The sequence below is a fragment of the Ictalurus punctatus genome, chromosome 7 (assembly GCF_001660625.3).
Source record: "Ictalurus punctatus breed USDA103 chromosome 7, Coco_2.0, whole genome shotgun sequence".
NCBI lineage: Eukaryota > Metazoa > Chordata > Actinopteri > Siluriformes > Ictaluridae > Ictalurus > Ictalurus punctatus.
In genome coordinates this window covers 14,280,520-14,299,021 of record NC_030422.2, presented here as the reverse complement: position 1 = coordinate 14,299,021, position 18,502 = coordinate 14,280,520, and the positions used below count along the sequence as shown (strand labels likewise).

The 18,502-nt window shown below is 38.6% G+C and overlaps 1 protein-coding gene across 1 annotated transcript; it reads left to right on the top strand.

Moving 5' to 3' along the window:
* The first annotated feature begins 3,292 nt into the window (after positions 1–3,292).
* On the top strand, positions 3,293–16,526 carry ntn4 (netrin 4). The gene is made up of 10 exons (XM_017472739.3): positions 3,293–3,810; positions 5,717–6,180; positions 8,238–8,507; positions 10,283–10,409; positions 10,504–10,689; positions 13,440–13,629; positions 13,852–13,919; positions 14,090–14,158; positions 14,463–14,636; positions 15,953–16,526. The coding sequence occupies exons 1-10, from the start codon at positions 3,750–3,752 to the stop codon at positions 16,096–16,098; spliced, it is 1,755 nt and encodes a 584-aa protein (XP_017328228.1). The 5' UTR covers positions 3,293–3,749; the 3' UTR covers positions 16,099–16,526.
* Positions 16,527–18,502: the final 1,976 nt, after the last annotated feature.

The following is an 18,502-nucleotide window of genomic DNA, read 5'->3' as shown; positions in this document are numbered from 1 at the left end:
ACTCTCTGTATTACACCATGGTGAATAGCTGTAATGTTACATTATCGTTAACTCTCATAAGTAGTTGGACCGTCTAACATTACCTTGAGCTGTATGTTAAAGTAATGTTATCAACTCCAGTGACCGTCTAGGTTAGCATCACTCATCCCTACTGTGATTGGTGACAGCATCCAGCTAGCTAACCCTAACTCAGAGCCTCAGATAAGATGCAGACACAGAGAATTATAGAATAACCTCAGTCCATATTTCACAGCCACATAAACACATGACACTAGTAGTGTAACGCCAACACTGAGGAAGCAGTACACAATATTCACTTTTGAAGCCATCGTGATAGGTAAAGTTAATAATCACTCTGAGTTTTCCGGTGAATAAATTTTCGAGTGCTACCTGCTTAAATATCACAAACTCAGCCAGGCATTTTCAGCAGCATTAATGCTAAATAGTGATGAACGCTAACTTACCTGTGGTCATTTGGTTTCCTCGCCTCAGGACTCCGACTCCAATCAAAAGGTTGGACATTCACTTTAAATTGAGTTTATATTTGGATGATGACATCGGGAGCACAGTACACAACGTGATTGGACAATAATTTTACATGTTGTGTTGGTCACTGTGTTGATAATTTAACACAACATGTGGTGAAATAGTAATAACACAAAAACTGTGTAAGCTATTAACACATCCTTTCTGAGCGTGCAGTAAACAGTAGTAAATGCAATACAGTCAATATGTGGTGTGACAAAAAAATAAAAATAGTAGTCTCAGATAGAATTAGTGTAGTTTTATAAGGAAATGAGTTATAAATTTTATTGAGCATCTTGCAGAACCAGCCACAGTCTCTTCTGGAGACTTTGACTGTCGCACTTGCTTCTTATTTTTGCGGCAAAACCAGCCACCTTCATTGTGTTTTTTTTGTCTGAAAAGTGAATATGCTGCTTTCTTTACTGACATACAAACATTTTTCTGTAACATTTAATTTTGTTCTAGAAAACTAATGTTGGGAATCTATAATGATTGTACTGAACTGATAATGTAGAAGTCATTAAACAAAAAATCTATAAAAAGTTTGTACTAAAAAAAATAGGGTGCCTAAAACTTTTGCACAGTACTGTATGTCTTCAATCACATATGGCAGCTGCTAATACAAGTGGCTGAAGATGATGAAAAGTATTTCTACTAATCCTATTCCTTCAAGCCTGAGCACCAGTGTCTGAATGTCACTTCATTTGTGTAAACTGAGTGACAAGTATCTTTCCTGAATGAATCGGCTTGTTTGGAAGAGTCTTAATGGAATGAAGGGAATGCATTACCTGTCATCTTAAGTCATCAAAAGTTTGTAAAGAATATGGGATTGGCATGTTGGCTGCAGCCCCTGACCTTGCAAGAAAATGGCAAGGTATGTCAATAACAGCTTCATTGTCCACAAAAATGACCGGGACTCCCCTTCCAATCAAGTGTTGGTTCTTTACAAAAAGAGCTGTCTCAGTAGGACAAGTTGTAATCTAAATACAGTGTTTCTGTCCATTGTAACAATACACTATGTGGGTCCTATCAGAGTACAACTGTATCTCCTCTAGAGTACAGGCTGTAAAAGTGATGAAAGAGGTAAAGCATTGAACTCTTGTAAAAATAAATAAATAAATAAAACTCGAGGAATAAAAGCACGATTAATTTAAGAAACAGGACCACGGTTGCAAATCCACATGAACGGATTACGACCGGAAAGCCTTTCAGCCAGTCCACATTCCAGACAGCCAATCAGGAAAGGGGCAGTGAACGACATGGCTTTGATCCACTGGCATTTCCCACTCAGCTGCTTTCCATGTTTTCCGCTTTCTGCCTCCCTCCAGCCTTTAATCTGACACCAATCAAACCACTTCTGAAAGTAAACCACCGCACATGATTAGCTTTGGAATTATGTAGGTTATGAGTATGGTAAGTCTGCACAATATGGTTGAAATGAGCATATTGTGATTATATTGCTACACACAGAAATTTGGATATGATTTACAGTAGGCTATGTTAAGTCAAACTGTTTTTTGATGACATGGCTAATAATCGGCCTATATGAAGGTGATCAAATTTATTTATTTATTTATTTATGCATGACAATGGCACCATTTATCAACACACTCACAGAAAACCTGAGAAAATCTGGAACACCTGAAAAAAATTTATTCCAGGACTCAATTACATATTGCAGGCTTATGTGTATTAAAGACTATTATTGGAATAAAGATTAAAAAATCATTTATTGTGGTGCCTAGTACACTCTTGGGTAAAAAATAAAATGGCCCAAGCACAAAATGGCTAAATATTAAGCTTTTAATGGTCTTAACAACAAATCATTGGTCAGGAAATTAGCAAGAATGATAAAGTAGATAAAGTAACTTAGTATGTGATAGCGTCTTAATTTGATTTCTTTAAATATTTCACCCTTGTGTAAACTTGCGGACAGCTTTTTATTTTTATGTGGTGGGGGGGGGGGGGGGGGGCGAAAATGGTTTAGCCTTTAGCACGTTAGTTTTACACCTCCAGGGTTGGGGGTTCAAGTCCCGCCTCTGCCCTGCATGCGCGGAGGTTGCATGCTCTCCCTGAGCCCTGGGGACTCCCTCTGGGTATCCTGGTTTCCTCCCCCAGTCTAAAGACACGTGTTGTGGGCTGAGTGGTATTTCCAAATTGTCCGTAATGTGTGAATGTGTGCGATTGTGCTCTGTCATAGTTTGACCCTGAGTTCCTTGTGATAGGCTCCAGCCTCCCCCATGACCTTGGATAGGATAAGCGGTACAGAAGATGGATGGATGGATTTATTTTGTTTTGTTTTTTACTTTTTAAAAAAAAAAATTTGTACACCTAGGCATGTGTTACTTTGAATGTTACATGAAACATTTCAATAACTATCATGATTTTCACCTTTGTGTACAAGAAGACTATATAAGTGAGTTTCCCTGTTTCTAGCTTTTCCCCAAACAGTGCAGTGCAGCAAAAGTACACAAGCAAATCGTGGCACAGGATATCTCAGGAGTGCGTTTTAATTCTTAATTCTTAGTGTTTAATTCTTACTCATTTTCTGACCAATGATTTGTTGTTAAAACCATTAAAAGCTTATTATGTTGCCATATTGTGGTTGGCTCATTTTTATTTATTTATTTTGCCCAGAAGTGTATGCCTTCCTGTGTGTTCGTGTGTGGCTTGGATGAAACTCAAGTGTGACTCAACAGTTGAGGTTGCCGGGAATGCTCCTTTAAATCGGAGTCAAATTGTTGGGAGACGGGGCGGAGCTAAAGTTCACACTCCTGTCACTCAACGCTATTCCAGAGAATTCAGCTCGAGGATCCAGCAGCACGAAGCTGGAATGATATGTGTGTGTGAAGGGGAAAGCGTATATCTCACCTCACTGCCTGCGGACTCTCCCGGCACATAAACGGTAAAAGTGTGTCCGAGTGTCCTGCTAAACAGATGGCGGTGTCGCGCGAGAGTTGCGCCGCTGCGCAGGTGAGCACTTTCTGTTCAACACGGAGGCAAACGAGCGCAGCTCCGAGGCGCGCGCGCACCTGGCCGAGCCACGCTAACGCAGTCATGCTTCTACTTGCCGCTTGAGAGACGCTGGCGCTACTTGCGGATCCTTCGCCGTTGTTCGGATAAGAGAATTCACTCCAGCGCTGATCTTGTCATTTGAAGACATTTGAGACGGGTTTTTTGTGTGTGTGTGTGTGTGTTGTTTGAGACATTTTGACGGGGCATCGATGGAGAGGTGGGCGTTGTTTCTCTTGCTCGCGTGCGGCGCTTCTCACTCTGCGCGTTCAGGTCAGTGCACTGCAGGTGCTATCAAAACAACAACAATAACAACACACGTTTCGATATATACGTTTATGTCTTTTGAATTAACGAACTATCATCGAGTGGGGAGACCAATAAGACATTTACAGTGTTGGGTTTCAAACATATTCCTTCATTGTCACAAAAAAATATGAATTTTTAAAAAATCTCAATATTAGTTCCCAAGTTGGGGTATCCCATATCTAAATCTGAAATAAGTAAGATTTCTCTAATAATTTGTTTCCCCACTCTTTGCTGTCATTACTTTCACTAACCTCTTTCCTATCCTTTGTTTAGAAACCATGGGGGATGCAATTCTCTGTATATAAACAGCATCTAGCAGTTACCTTGATTTACAGCAATACAATTTACACATTTCAAATTGAATCATATCTCTATAAAGCAGTTTAAAATTGTATAAATATATTAGTGCTATTATGCTATACTATGATTTACTCTCAGGTCCATAGGTATTTGGTCAAGTGATACGATTTTTGATATTTTGCCACTGTACACAAGTGTTGACTGTCAGATTTAATTCAAGGGGTTTAACAAAAAATATTGCACTAACCGTTTAGGAATTACAGTCATAGATCCTCCATTTTCACAAGCTCAAAAGTAATCGGACAATTGACTGATCTACCATTAGGCTGAAAAACTAAACAACAAAACAAACCTCTCAGAGAGACAGCATAATCTTTAGAAGTGGTCAAATCAACAATTTGGTAGTCTTAGAAAGAAAGAATGCACTGGCGAGCTTAGCAACACCAAAAGGCCGGGAAGACAACTAAAGTGGATGAATGCAGAATTCTTTCCTTGGTGAAGGGAAAAAAAACATTCAGAACATCTAGCCAAGTTATGCACACTCTGGATGAGATGTTTCATTGTCAAAGTCTACAATCAAGATTGTAGACTTCTTTGGATAGATGTAACCAAGATTAGCTTGTACCAGAACAATGGGAAGAGAAAAATATGGAGAAGAAAAGGGTGAAAAGGGTAGGCTTATGATCAAAAGCATACCACATCATCTGTCAGACATGGTGGAGGGAGTGTTATGGCATGGGCTGCCAATGGAACTGGGTCACTGGTTTGCACAGCCATTGATGTGACTGCTGATAGAAGAAGCAGGATAAATTCTGAAGTGTATAGAGCTATAGTTTCTGCTCAGATTCAGTCAAATGCTGCAAAACTGATAGGATGGTGTTTTACAGTATAGATGGATAATGGCCCAAAACGTGAACAGTGCACAAGCAACCTAAGTGCTTCTTAAGGCAAAGAAATGGAATGTTCTCAAATGACCGAGTCACCTGACCTCAACCCAATTGAACATGCTTTTCAAGTACTGAAGACAAAACTGCAGGCAGAAAGACCCACAAACAAGCAGCAACTGAAGGCGGCTGCAGTAAAGGCCTGTCAAAGCATCTCAAGGGAGGAAACTCAGTATTTGATGATGATCCAGACTTCAGGCAGTCATTGTCTGCGAAGGATTTACCTCCAAATATTAAAAATAATCATTATATTTATAATTGTTAGTTTATATTATTACTTTTGAACCTGTGAAAATTAAGGGACTGTTAAAAAAAGGCTGTAATTCTTAAATGTCTATTGCAGTATTATTGTTAAACCCCTTGAATTAAAGCTGAAAGTCTACACTTCAGTCACATCTTGATTGCTTAATTTCAAACCCATTATGGTGATTTACGAAAATGGGGTCACTGTCCAAATACTTATGCCCCGACTGCAGGTTTTTCATCAAATTATAATACCAGAGGTCAGCTCTTCCTCCTCCTTATGCAAACCAAAAGCATTCCACGTAATTTAATCCCTGATTTCATTTGTTATCAATGTTATCAATTATCACAAAATTGCTGTTATTTGTGCATTTGTGTGTTAGGCTGTGAGAACCGTGTATGTAATCCTCGTATGGGCAACCTGGCCACTGGGCGCCCCATGCTCACAGACACACAGTGTGGCTCCACCACACCAGAGTACTTATGTAGGTATGATGATGGCAGCTGTGTACCGCAGTGTGAAGTGTGTCACCCTCATGCTCACCCACCCACCTCCATGACCGACTCACCCTTCACACAGCCACCTACATGGTGGCAGTCGGCCGGAGACGCCATCGCTGAAACATTACAGTTGGACCTGGAGGTGGAATTTTACTTTACCCACTTGATTGTGATCTTCCACTCGCCACGCCCTGCAGCCATGACTGTGGAGAGTTCGCGGGATTTCGGGCATACATGGGGCACCCTGCACTTTTACGCCAGCAACTGCAGCTCCTGGTTTGGACTGAAAGATGGCCATGGCTGTACTGAGAAATACTCATCACCAAGGCCATGTAGTGGTGGAGAGGTGAGAGTGTGTGCAAAGATACAAAAAATAGATTCATAATACTCTATTAGTAATATGATATAATACATAATTAAAATCAGTGTTTCTCACAGCAAAGAGGTGAGTGCGCATGCAAACTTGACTGATGACCTATAAAACCGGTGCTCCTGAGGTTGAACAGACTCATGTCATAGAAAGAACATTGTCAAAGGGTGTTGGGAATACTATTATATTATATGCAATAATACATTCAGATTACAATAATAGTAATTTAATAAATAATTTAAAAAACTGTGTATCATCACATTGACTTATTTGTTATTTATTGATCTGCTCCACCCAACTTAAACACCAGGGGTGGTGAGAATCGCTTGGATAACTTCTTGTGAGATCTGAGATCTTTCAACAAAATCATGTAGTATTTCAAATTATTTATAATATTTTTAATAATTTACGCTATCATACGGCTATCTTTTCCGTGTCTTTTTCTTGCCTCATACACATCGGACCTCCATTTCAACATATGGAGATATCCGCTTAGCAGCATGTGACTATGCGTGGCGCTACATATCTCCTGGCCTTCAAAGCTGGGCATAGTCTTGTCTCAGCTCCTCTACTTAGGTGAAGTGTACTAGTCTGAGTATTCCACACCCCGTTTCATCTGTCCAACTACCCAGCCGGTGGCTATGTGCCACTAGCATGATTGAGTGGTTTTCTCGTCTCCATACCACACACACTTTATTGCTAAATCTGCTAAGTTAGCTAATTCCTATCCACTAGCTAACTCTTCCATATCACACAACAGCTATCAACTTGGGAGGGTGAGGGCTAGCACATCCTTCCTCTGAGACACATGAAGTCATACATAAACTCACAGATACTCAGGAAAGGTACCTGTGGTACCACTCCTGGTGCAGATACTAGGACTGATGAAGGCAGCCACAACTGTAATTCTCCTATGCTTACAAGACCATAAGAAGTGGTTTATCAGCCTATGGCTGTACACCAAATGGATCCAATCAGAGCGCAAATGTACACTGTCTTTACATGCTGAGGTAGATCAGAGCACATCAACCAGTCGGAAATGAGGGCAGCCTATATGCAGGTCACAGTTCTTATGAGTGCTGGACATCACCACATGTTGGTTAGCTAAGACATGATTGCAGTCAGCTACATCAACCATTAAGGTAGCATGTAGTCAAGTTGCTGTGTCTACCTTACACAGAACCACCTCAAGTAGGCACATCAACAGTTAGGTTCATTAAAATTTGCTTTTGGGACTGCACAACAGTGCAGGTATGCCAAAGCGAGAGGCGTTTACCCAAGCATGTCTGCTGTCTCAAGTGGACGGTGGGTCTTGGCATCCTCAGACTAGTCACTTGTGCCTGTGAGTTTGGTCCCTCAGAATGAATTGCCAACTGAGACTTGCAGCCCATCTCTTCTGTAAATGGTGTGTGCTCCATCAACTGCATCCAGTGCATTGATTCCACTGACTCCCAAAATACTAACCTTTCTCCAAAGACTCATAGACTACAGCCTGTCCCCCATATTAACTAATAGTATATGTGGCAGCCTTCATTGGCTCCACCATGGCATCATGGATAGCATCTCACAGGGGGCTCATAAACATATAGCAGTCTTTCCGAAAGGTGTGAAACCCCTCCAGCCACCAATTTCCTTACCAAGTTATGCAAGATGCCAGATTGACATGGGTGTCTCTGAAAACTGCCTTTTTTGTCAGAAGGAGTGCTAGAATTGTATGCTTTCGCAATTAGCCTGCCTTTTATGCGTTGGTATCATATGTCGTCGATATTTGGGTTATTTTCTATAGTATTTAAGTTGTTTATATATTTAAGGTTGTTTTTCTGTTTGTACATTTTGTTGAAGTCAGACAAGTCTAATATCAAATTGGTTAAAAAAATGCTGTTTATTATTCAGCGCAGTAGTAGTAATAATGGTACAAAGTGTGGTAAAAGGACCTCCAGTTGTATTCACATGGTGACGCACCAACTGATAAATCTTGACTAGCTACTAATTTTTAATAGATGTGTATGCTCCGTGTGTATGTGTCTTTCCAGGTTATATATCGTGCTCTCTCTCCCTGGGGCATATTAGAACCCTACAGCTCAGAGGCTCGTGCCCAACTTGGCATCACCAACCTCCGAGTGCGCCTTCTGCAGCCTCAACCATGCCCATGTCAGCTCAAAGAGAGTAATACCAGCCTCCTCAGTGTCCCCTATGCCATCTCTGACTTCATCCTGAAGGGAGCCTGCTTGTGCCATGGCCATTCTGATCAATGTGTGCCAGCCAGTGGCTACTTGGCCACACACACTCGTGACCTCCATGTGGTGAGTAGAGACCTAAGCGGAGGTCTCTTGATAGTGTATGAGTACTTTTATGTTGTTTTATCTTCGTACACAACAAAATAAATATTCTAAATTCGAAATAAATATTCTAAATGCAAATAGCAGTCATGTGGTAAGTGGCATTTTGCAAAGTATTGTTCAGGAAATTAAGCCTCAGAGACAGACACAGATAGATTAGCTTTTTAACTGAAAGAATTGTTGCCCTGACTTGATTTTAGGCATTTAGGTGTTCTTTTAAACAAAGATGCCTCGTGCCTGACACACGAGTTGATCTTTTACTATCACAATTGGCAAGATAAGACAACTTCAGGATTCAGTTCAGCAGTGCCAAATACAATTGAGCATTGTATAAGGAGTGTAAGTGTCTGCTCAGGAATGATTAACCTGTTAATAATGAGCCGGTATATTTGCTATTCTAACAGGCAGTTCTCATGGTTATATAAATGGCTGCTTGCCTAAGTTACTATATGTTTCTAATCTTACTTCTCCCTCCTTACTTGTTATGCAGCATTCCCTTATTCTATGGTACCATTAGTGAAAACCAAAGCTCTTAACAGCAGGGGCTATTTTCAGATCTGAAAAGAGATAGGAAAGTCATATCTCAGGAAGGAGGGAAGGAACAATGGGAATGATACACAGAGGAAAGCATGTAAAGAGAAGGGCCTCGTTGCATGCCACTTTCTCGAATCTACTTTTTATTGTTTGCCTTTTGTAATCAGACAGTAGCAAAAATAGTGACACACACACACTGTACCCAGGGAGGGTCAGACTTTGATCTAACTGCGCAGACCAAACACGCGCACACACACTCTCGACCAACCCAAACACAAAGGCAGGCATTCACTCACGTTGAAGATATCCGGGCGTTGATGCATACACTCATTGATCATCAGCATTTTTATACACATGGCTTCTGCACACTGCACATCAGTGTTTTTATTAGCAGAGCAAGTAATATTTGTAAATTATAATAAGGATGAACACACGGAAGTTATTTGAACCCTGTCCAGCTACTCTTATTCTTTTCTTTGTTCTCTTGTTGCCCAGTTTGTTTTGTTTGGTCTGTGTGTTCTTGCTTGAACCTGTTTGGGAACAGGGCAGTGGAGATCTCAGTCTTGCTCCCACAGATGCTACATAATGCAGTGGGCCTAAAGGTAAAGAGAATTGAAGGGAGTGCGCAGGTCATGGCTTTGTACGTGTTACTTTGCTGGTGCTCATTGGAGATTTGGGTAGCATCATGTGGAACATTTACAAACACTTAAACGGATATTTGAAACTAGAGAAAGACAAGGTATGTTTGGGTTGGTGTGGTGAGGAACTTTTAGACAAATATTCAAATTGGCTGAAATTTGCACTTTTTTTCTTCTTCTCATGGCTCATCGAAAAGATTACCTTGCATTCACAAAAGAAATCTTTTTAATAAGCTGTAAAAAGAAGGGAATCTGTGAGCTTTTTGTCCATTCTTCTCAGTGTAGTCATACAGACACGTCTCAATTAACCCTCACACTCCTGTATTAGTTCGCCGTTGTAGATAATGGATTGGGAATTATCTACAACATTTAAATGGTTAAATTAGGAGAACATTTTTAGAAATAGAGAATAAAGGAAAAAGTCAATAACATATATGTTATTTGCTCCATGTCAACATGATTATTCAAATACTGGCGATATGATTTCTCCTCCCAAAATAGAGAAGGCTGCTTCTGGATTGGTGTGGATGGATTTGACTGATTGGTTTTTATGTCTGTCTTCCTCAGGTGCATGGCAAGTGTGTGTGTCGGCATCACACAGCAGGTGATCACTGTGAGAGATGTGATCGTCTCTATAATGACCGGCCATGGAGACCTGCAAGTGGTCTAACTGGAGAAGCTCACCAGTGTGCTAGTGAATACTCTTTCTGTCTTATCTGTTCTCTCTCTGTAAATTAGCATCCTTATGTATGATAGAGCGGTGGTAATATATGTGTGTGTGCTTCAAGAATGCAAGTGTAATGGACATGCAGAGAGCTGCCACTTTGACGTAAGTGTGTGGGTGCATTCTGGTCAGAGAAGTGGAGGTGTGTGTCACTGCTTGCACAATACAACAGGTCGACACTGTCAACATTGCCAGACTGGCTTTTACAGACATCCAGAGAGACTACTGACTGCTGCGAACTCCTGTACAGGTAAGACAACACCTCACCTCACCACACACACGCACACTCTCTCATAAGTCATAGACTTAAATGCGACTTATGACACAATGACTGTCAGGGTGTGGAGAACTTTATAGAAAAGTTTCTTCTAGTTAATACATACAGCATGTGATGCTAGAGGGCATTGCGCTCCGATTTTGAGAAGCCACTTAAATGGTTTAAGGGAAATCTCACTTTTTTTTCTTCCTCTCCACATTTGATCTCGCTTTTCTTTCTCACGCTGCGCTGACGAAGTGTGTGTGTGTACATGTGCATAATTTATGTTCAAATATTTATTTATGACGCTCAGCCAGGAGCATGTCAGAGTTCAGGAACTCTGTACTTTTGAAAATACATTAATTCACACATGTGCCTGCGCGCACAGACACGGGCGCAAATACACGGGGGCTGTTTGGCATAGAGCACAATTCCAGTTCGGAATGCTGATGGCTATTATAACGAGCTGAGACATGCAGAATAACGAGAACTCTGATGGGGTTTTAGCTGTTAAACTGTGTGTGTGTGTGCGCAGCAGACAGATTAATCATCATATAGTGTACACTGACGCACTACTCTTGTGATACCTCAGCTCATAGCCAAGGCATCAGTATCATGATGTTGTTGTTTTTTTGAGTGTGTTCATGTAGCAGCCTCTTCTACAAACACATGCAACCAGACTTCCTGTCATGATGAGTATGAGCAACTCTTATAAACTTCACATTCTTTTTGGGGGTTTTTTGCACTCTACTTTTACTTCCTCCGTAATGTTTGGGCTCAAAACCTTTTTACTTTTTATGGTCTTTTCTTATACACTTCTGAACTTCCTCATTCTTTGGAAAAGTCTCCTGGTGAAAGAAGAATAACTGCATTTCTTGAAGAAATGAAATGAAAATTAAAACAATCATTAAATAATAAACAATAATTACCAAAACTATTAAATCTTTGGGCAACAAACCATATTCATCACCCCTCAGACTATGAAATACAGCAAGATGTCTGAGTAGATAGCAACAAAATAGTCAAATTAAGCAATATATTCCCTCATGACCCTGAGTTTTGAAAACCACTGCTGGAACGATCTTGGTTCAGCAGTGGCACTGATGTGTGTATAGAAGTTTTACTGAGCCTATAAGGTAGATGTACTTGATTTAAAATAGCAAATAGGTCAAATACAGTTGTACCTAATAAACTGTCAACTCAGTATATACCCACCTAAAACTGTTCACTTTCATATTGAATTAGTTAGGGCTGCACGATTATGGCCAAAATGATCATCACGATTATTTTGATCAATATTGAGATCACTATTATTAATTGATTTTAAAACAAATTTTTATTGCACTTTCACATTTAAATAAGCAGACCGCTGCTTTCACCTCCATGTTTTGCTACATTCCTGCAAATGTACAAATCTTTGCATCAAATTAGACTGATCCTTAAAGTGCATCATCTCGTAGAAGCAAAATATAAATAAAATTGTACCCAAAATATAGGATAAGTAAAAATAAAAATGCCATCAACCAAATGAAAATATGCATCAAATATAACAATATGCAACCAAAACAATTCAGGCGTATGCAGAAAAAGTCAATAACAGTGTTTACAGGAGGAGAGACACAAAACAGTTTCTTTTAGGAGTACATGTGCAACTAATTAGAACAATTTAGGAGCACAGTTGAAGTTGAGGTTTTTTTATTATTTAAAAAAAATTTTTTTTTATTTTTTAGAGAAGGTAACTTTAATGTGCCACAATATAACACACAAGTAGGCATGAGAAAACTTTAGCTGGACAATTATGACAAAATTTAGGAACATAGCACGAGCCATGACAAATTAATTTACCTTCTGATAAACCAAATGCAATATTTTCAGTTAATTTTACAGACTGTATGCAAAAAAACACCGTTAACCTGTTCCACCTTGTAAACAAATACAATAATCAGTGTTTGAAGTCTGCTCCTCTTAAATATATTTTAAGCTACACTATTAGACATTTTCCACTGTCATGGTTCTGGGCTGGAGTCAGTTCTCAAACCGCTCTGTGTGTATTGTGTATATATCTGAATAATCTCATATAGGATGTGATTGGGTGAGTTCATTTACCCGTCAGATGGGAAGAGCTTTAGTTTAATAGTGTTCATTAGGGAAGCTCCGATCAGGATTTTTACAGCCGAAACCGATCCAGATACCAATCTTTTTTTGTTTAAACTTTAATCAGGAGGTCTGTCATGAACAGTTAAATGTAAGCTCTCTGCTCTTGGTCACTGTTAATTGAATTAAAATAATAGCAATGAGAAATACTGTTGGTTAATTGATAAATAAACAAGCGTAAAATATTTATTTTTTAAATATCTTAAAAACAATAGAGTCCTAATTAAAAGTAGACTAACACAAACATGATCCATATTAGGAAAAAGGCTAATATCTTTCTAAGGATATAGCTTACTAAGCTTAATGTCAAATTGATATTACATGCTAGCCATAGTAATTAAACATTTTCATTTCTCATTTTAATTATATTTTATGAAGTTATTATAATATCTGTTTTTTATATTAATTGATTTATTTATTTAACTAAGCACATTTTTCTGTCTTGACATTTTATTAGTTTTCTGTTTGTTTGTTTATCAGTTATTCCTTTTAGATCTGTTCCCCCAGATCTACATTGACTGCACTGTTTAAGGTATTATGCTTAATGTGTACAGGATGAATATATTTTTCTCTTGTTTGTGCAACCGCAGCTTGCTTGTGCGACCGTGTTGGAACTGAGAGTTGTAACCCTGCTAATGGGGACTGTATGTGCAAGCCTGGTGTGGCCAGCCCGCTGTGTGACAAATGTATGCTGGGATACTGGGGTTTCAACCAGTATGGTTGCAGACCTTGCCACTGCGCAGGTGACTGTGATCCATACAGTGGAGACTGCATGACGGGGTTAGTTTGTGTGTGTGTGTGTGTGTGTGTGTGTGTGTATATATATATATATATATATATATATATATATATATATATATATATATATATATATATATATATATATATATATATATATATATAAATTATGTATATATGTATGTGTGTATGAACAGAAACCCATAGAATACTGAGTGTTATATAACCTAATAATGTGTGTCAAATTTGTGTGTGTGTGTGCAGGTCAGATCCTGATCACAACACCACCTTATTTCGAGTGGAAGAACTTTTTTCTGCCCTGAACTTCCAAGGTACAAGTCTGTTAACAATGCTCTCCTGTGTCTCTGGAGTTTATTATGTTGGCTTGGATAAGATATGTGCCACTTGAATGTTTTTATATTGCCTTGACAATGGAATTAAACTGACAGGCAAGATGATGATAACTTGTTTTTTTTTTTTTGTTTTGTTTTTCGATGTGCAGAGAAATGTGTCTGCAAACAGCAGTCCCTTAGGAACAGAAAAATCTTCTGCATTATGAAATATTCCTATGGTAAGTATAAGCATTATCAGACACGCACAGACATAAACAATCATGTATGCTTATCATGTGTATGTGTAGCCTTGAGGATATTCCAAGACTGTCATTGTGTTCCAGCAGATAATATCATGCAGATAAGCCAGATTTGGACATGGTGTTTGAGAATTTAGGAATTTAGAAATGAACGCTTAGGTTAGATAGTGGTAGTCTACAGCTGCACTGTTCCATGGTTTAAATTGTCTGTGTGCATGTGAAGGAAAGTTAGGTTCTCTTAATTTTACACCTGCATATTTTGCGTGTGTGTGTGTGTGTGTAGCTCTAAAGGTTAGAGTGCTGGCAGCACATGATAAGGGCTCTCATGCGGAGGTGGATGTTAAAGTTCTGAAGGTTCTGTGGAGCAGCTCCACCCTCAGGCTCATGCAAGGAACTGTCACTCTATATCCAGAGTCCTGGACCACTCGAGGTTGTACCTGCCCTGTACTGTACCCAGGTGAGTATAACCACACACACGCACACACACATTATGGAAGTGAAAGTGGTGATAATATGATTAGATAATCGTGTAATTACAAAAATATCATATCAAAATACTTGAAGACATTTCTACGATACACGATGTGTATCACTAGTGATGCACCGAAATTTCAGTGGCCGAAAATGGCATTTTTGCTTTTTGGCCGAAAGAGAAAAAAGGCAGAAAATAATATTATAGAAAAAATAAAAACCATGCCGGCCCCACCCCTCAGTGCTCAGCGCTCAGATTTCACTCTCGATCTAACAGACGGTTATCACAGCGCTACCCGGCAAAAGGGTGATCATGTCAGCGATTTGGAAATACTTCGACGTTTCTGATAAGGACATAAAATTTGCCATCTGCAGTGTTTGTTCCGCAGAAAGTTCCAGAGGGTATATGGTGCCAAAGCACTTTTCCATGGCAGGTTTGATACACCACCCGAGTACACGACATCCAGTTCAATATACAGAGTGCAGCAAAACAACAATGACAGAATAGAGGCCCTCTGCCATTCTGTGTTTTGCCTGTTGTTTTCATTAAAATGACTGTGTAGCATCTTTAAACTTTTTGTATTTGCAAGATGCTAGCCTAGAGCTGCTAAGTTCATTACTTGACTGCTGTTTTGCAGATCGTAATAGTTAACGTTACATTATTTGGATAATTGGATTAAAAAATCAGTTCAATTTGATTGTTACAGAACTGAATGAAGAATAATATATTTAATATTGTTTTTGTGTGTTCATTTCAATAAAAATGTGATCATTTTATTGGATTGTAGTTCTTCAATTCAGATTAATTAAATTCATGAAATGAATTAAAAAGTCTAATATTAACACAATTATACAAAAAACTACTTAAAAATAGATTTTTAAAAAATGTCATTTTCGGTTTTGGTTTTCAGCCAAGTGCATCGTGAATTTTCGGTTTTGGCCCAGAATTTTCCTTTCTGTGAATCTATAAATATCACGATATATAATTTAGGGAACTAACTATCTGCAAAACTATAGTAAATTAAACGAAAAAGGTTAAACTGAGTTTGACGACACTTTTCTTTAATGCCTAAAAAACACAAGAAGATTAAGTTGTTTTTTAATTGTCAAATCAACAGCATCCATTCAGTACCATTTTAATTATAATTATTAAAAAAGTAAAACATATAGCAGCCAAAGTGTATCATGTAATCATTTACCACAGTATCGATATTATATCAGTATATTTCCCAGCCCTACTGAAATGAGAATGTTCTGTTTTACTAAATTAGAATGGTCTAATGTCTATCTGTCTGCCTCTAGGGGAGGAATATCTCGTTGCTGGGCACCATGATGTGAGGAAAGGTCGACTTCTAGTCAACATGAAGAGTTTAGTGAAGCCATGGAGAGCCAATCACAGTCATCGAGTGCTACAGCTCCTTAAAACTAAATGCACCGGAGTTAGATAGCGACAGAGAGAGGGAGAGAGAGAGAGGGAAAGAAAGAAAGAATGTGAGAGAGAGAGATTGAGTGAGAGGGAGGGAGAGTGGGCTGTAGTCAAATTTACACACTGTCTTGTGCAACTGTGTATGTGAACTGAATGTTGAGAGATGAGATCGGTTATGAATCTCTGTTGTACAGAATGTATATTCATTGAATGTACATATTATAATGTATGAATCTTTTGGAGCCTGTACATAACTTGCCATTTGTATATATAATGTCCTGCTGAAAATATGCTCATAAAATGCAATCAAAAATGGCATAGGACAGACAACGAAAAAACATAACTGGCACTTTTTTGAAATTATTTCTTCTGGGACCCTGCTTAAGGAAAATACCGACTTTGGTGAAACTACTTGGAGACTATTCTTTAAATAAATGACTACTGTTTCTATTCATGTCCATCTCTTCTGCATCAGTAGATAATACAATACCAGTCTTATATGATTACTCCCTTTTTATTCTAATCTCAGTCCACTGCATTTAACAGCATATGTGGGATTACTTCAAATATTAACATGTCCTGTACTGAGAAAGGAACAGAAAATCTCCTTACTTACACCACTCATAATGGAACCTGAGGGCATTTGCTCAATTCCATCAATAAGAGTTCAAACTAGACTGCAGAACACGTTCAAAAGTACAGCAATTATCCTGTAACAATTCAGTCTTAGGAAGAGACAGACATGAGAGAGTATATCACCAAAAGTAGTTTTAAGGTGAAAAATACCTGAGGGCATTGCAATTATAGGGAGTAATTTATCTTCACATGTTTTTGGGTGGTTGGAAGAAACCCACATGGACATGGGAAGAACATGCACAAGATCAAACTTTCGACCCTGGAGCTGTGAGATGGAAATACTACCCACTGTGCCACCCTGCCAGATTTTGTCTCCATTTTATAAATTGTAATCTGTTAAAATGTATTTTGTGTGCTGCGTAGTGGCAGAAAGTAATTCAAACATTTTATAAACTATTTAGCCCTATTACGATCCGTAATAAAATATTTGTTCTATGATAAACCTGATTGATGACATGATTTGATGATCACATTATTGTATCATAAATGTATTTATGATTTATGTAGTTTAAAGTAATCGTAATTTATTGCCTTAAGAAGTTTTTGATTAACTTAAACAGGTGTGTTAGATTTTGGGCAGAGGAAGGTAGATCAAAAAAAATCAGACGATATCCTGGAAAATTTGACTGAACCTGACATTTGTTTCTAAACCAAGGATGGGTAGTTCCGGTCCTGGAGGGACACTGCACTCTCCTGAAGAGTTTAGCTCCAACCCTAATCAAACACCTGAAAAATTTAACCAAAGTCTTCAGGATTATCTTGTTTGATTAGTGTTTTTGTGGGTAAACTAACTAACTAGCCCCCTAAATATACAAATCACTTCAAAAAGCTTTCACTGATAATGAATAAATCATATTTCTTATGGCAGAATGCCGAATTAGAAGAGATAGGCAAGTATTATTTTAGCAGTTAACAAGCTAACATTAGCGATCAAATCCAAAGCCAAGTAAATTAGATCTGGAAAACAGCGTTCCATCATTCAACTAAATACAAATTCACATACTACTCATTAACACAACAATAAGCCTTAACCTGGTAGTTACTAGTGATGTGTCGTTCATGAACGATTCGTTCATTTTGAACGAAACTTTAATATGACTCGCGAACAACGAGTTGTCTCAGAGAGTGATTTGTTCATTTTGTGTTGACTGCGCATGCGCTGCAATATCCGCATAGGTTCTGTACAAGAAACAAATGATTAGTTCACGTCTTGAGTCTTCAGGTTTGAGTCATTTGTTTATCACGTCACACTGCATTCATCCAATATTAACCCAATTAAGACTATACTCTGATTAAGAAACTACCATGTAAACAGCAATTTCTGATTATCTTAATCCGAGTAAAGTCATACTCGAAGTAAACACAAATCAAATTAAGACGTGGAGTATTCCTGTTTTAGTCACATTATCGACGTGCATTACAGACATGTACACACGTTAATTACACTATTAACGTCGTGTGGGAGTTTTCACTGCATTTTGTGACAGGACACGTACACACATGGTAGTGCTCAGCCGTTTAACGGCAAACGAGAGAGCATGGCTGCGTCCGAAACCACGCACGCACTTACTATATAGTAGGAGAGATACATTTATTTCAGTATTTAAGTATGTGGTTTTGGACGAAGCCCATGGCTTCAAACAATCATCTATTTGCACGTACAGCATGACAAATAATTAACTGCACTTGAAGCTTTCGTAAAATTTAAAATGAAACCCCCAAAACTGTATATGGTACCATAACGAAGATGAACTGTATGTTGATAGGTGAAATTCTGGAGGGAACGTCGG